The sequence below is a fragment of the Bombina bombina genome, chromosome 4 (assembly GCF_027579735.1).
Source record: "Bombina bombina isolate aBomBom1 chromosome 4, aBomBom1.pri, whole genome shotgun sequence".
Classification (NCBI taxonomy): domain Eukaryota; kingdom Metazoa; phylum Chordata; class Amphibia; order Anura; family Bombinatoridae; genus Bombina; species Bombina bombina.
Window position 1 is genome coordinate 769,570,140 of NC_069502.1, and position 2,500 is coordinate 769,572,639.

The 2,500-nt window shown below is 35.4% G+C and overlaps 1 protein-coding gene across 1 annotated transcript in view; it reads right to left on the reverse strand.

Moving 5' to 3' along the window:
• The window catches only part of LOC128656928 (ribonuclease T2), a 104,052-nt gene that overhangs the window by 11,847 nt on the left and 89,705 nt on the right, over positions 1-2,500 (reverse strand). The window contains exon 8 of the mRNA XM_053711102.1: positions 3-48. Within this exon, the coding sequence (XP_053567077.1) occupies positions 3-48 (46 nt within the window). The remainder of the gene's footprint in view (positions 1-2; positions 49-2,500) is intronic.

Consider the following 2,500-nt stretch of genomic DNA (forward strand, 5'->3'; position numbering starts at 1 on the left):
ACCTTGTAATATGACTTTGAAGGTTTAATGCCTGCCTTTTCCAGGGCACTATAATAAACAAACATGAAGTATATTTAGAACTGTAGAGTATATAATATATGGTAAAACAAATACATGAGACATTTTTGTTACAGCTATACATCGTTACTGTGGTTATTTTAATAACTAAAACATTAAAGGGAAATAATACTCATATGCTAAATCACTTGAAACTGATGCAGTATAACTGTAAAAAGGTGACAGGAAAATATCACCTGAGCATCTCTATGTAATAAAGGAAGATATTTTACCTCATAATTTCCTCAGCTCAGTAGAGTAAGTTCTGTGCAAAAAGTTATATTCAACTGCTCCCAGCTGCAGGTAAAAAAAAAATGAAGAAATGAACAGCAGCCAAACAGCATCAACAGTGCTGAGGTCATGAACTCTTTTACTGTGATCTCATGAGATTTCATAGTAAACTTCCTTAAGCTGAATAGGGAAATAAGATGAGAGTGCACGTAAGCTCGCTCCTTCCGCTGTCCCGGGACAGACATACTGATTTGTTGCTTAGAAGTCCTTTACAATGGGATGTGGCTACTGAGAAAATTTTGAGGTAAAATATCTTTCTTTTTTACATAGAGATGTTCAGGTGATATTTTCTAGTCAGCTTTTTACAGCTATACTGCATCACTTTCAAGTGTTTAAACATTTGGGTATTATGGCCCTTTTCTAAAGATACATTCAAATGCAGAAATAGAATGCTTTGTTTTTGATAGCATCTTCATTTTAAATAAATCCATTTTTTTTACGTGTTTAAAAAGGGACAGTAAAGTCAAAATTAAACTTTCATGATTCAGATAGAGCGTTCAATTTTAAACAAGTTTGCAATTTATTTCTATTATCTAATTTGCTTCGTTCTCTTGGTATCGTTTGTTTAAAACCATATCTAGGTAGGCTCAGTACAGCAATGCACTACTGGAAGCTAGCTCCTGATTGGTGGTTGGTTATATAAGCCTCTTGTCATTAGCCCCAGGTAACGCATTGCTGCTCTTTCAACAAAGCTTAGCAATAGAATGAAGCTGCAAATTTGATAATAGAAGCAAATGTGAAAGTTGTTTAAAATGGTAAGCCCTATCTGAATTATGAAAGACAAAAAATGTTTTTTTATGTTTCTTTAATCCCTGTGAAGGTATTTGTGCTCTTATGCTACTCTAGATTAGAACACACCTGCTGAGCAAATGAGAATCTTATATGTGTGTCCTCCAATCACTGACTTTACCCTCATCTGGAGCAGAATGGGCGTGTTCCAGGAGAGCAACTGACTAATGTTTAAAGTGTCAGTAAACCTAAAAAATAATGTTAAATAATTCTGCACATAGTGCAAAATTATATAACATTATTTTAGTGCTATAGTTATAAAAGCCTTTTTTCCCTTTGAATATTTTAAAAATATGCCGCTTTTACAGACCCAGCTGTAGTCACAGCCCGGCCCGACCGCACCATAAGACTAAGTGCAGCTCGCTCCTGCTCTGTCTGACAGCAGGAGCGAGCTTCACTTAATGTTATGGCGCGGTCGGGCTGGGCTGTGACTATACAGCTGGGCCGATGCGCTGAGTAAAAAAAACAGACCCGCTCAGCAGAGAGCGGGTCTGTAAAAGCGGCATATTTTTAAAATATTCAAAGGGAAAAAAGGCTTTTATAACTATAGCACTAAAATAATGTTATATAATTCTGCACTATGTGCAGAATTATATAACATTATTTTTTAGGTTTACTGTCCCTTTAACCATTGTAAAAAAGTTAAAGGGGCAGTCTACACCAGATAATCCCTTTATTACCCATTCCCTAGTTTTGCATAATCAACACAGTTATATTAATATACTTTTTACCTCTGTGATTACTTTGTATCTAAGCCTCTGCAAACTGCCTCCTTATTTCAGTTCTTTGGACAGGCTTGCCTTTTAGCCAATCAGTGCTGGCTCCTAGGTAACTCCACGTGCGTGAGCACAATGTTATCTATATAACACACATGAACTAATGCCCTCTAGTGGTGAAAAATCTGTCAAAATGCATTCAGATAAGAGGTGGCCTTCAGCCTTCAGGGTCTAAGAAATTAGCATATGAGCCTACCTAGGTTTAGCTTTTAACTAAGAATACCAAGAGAACAAAGCAAAATTGGTGAAAAGTAAATTGGAAAGTTGTTTAAAATGAAATGCCCTATCTAAATCATGAAAGTTTATTTTGGACTAAACTGTCCCTTTAAACACAGTAAAAAGAAGGGAACGGGTTTAAAAATGTTTTAATGATATAGATCATTGCTTTTTACACTTAAATGTCCCTTTAAATATCACAACACAGTGTGTTCACCAAAAATGGGCCGGCATCTAAACTTACATTCTTGCATTTAAAATAAAGAAAGCAAGAGAATGAAAAGAATTTGATAATAGGAGTAAATTAGAAAGTTGCTTAAAATTGCATTCTCTATCTGAATCACGATAGAAAAAAATTGGGTTCAGTGTCC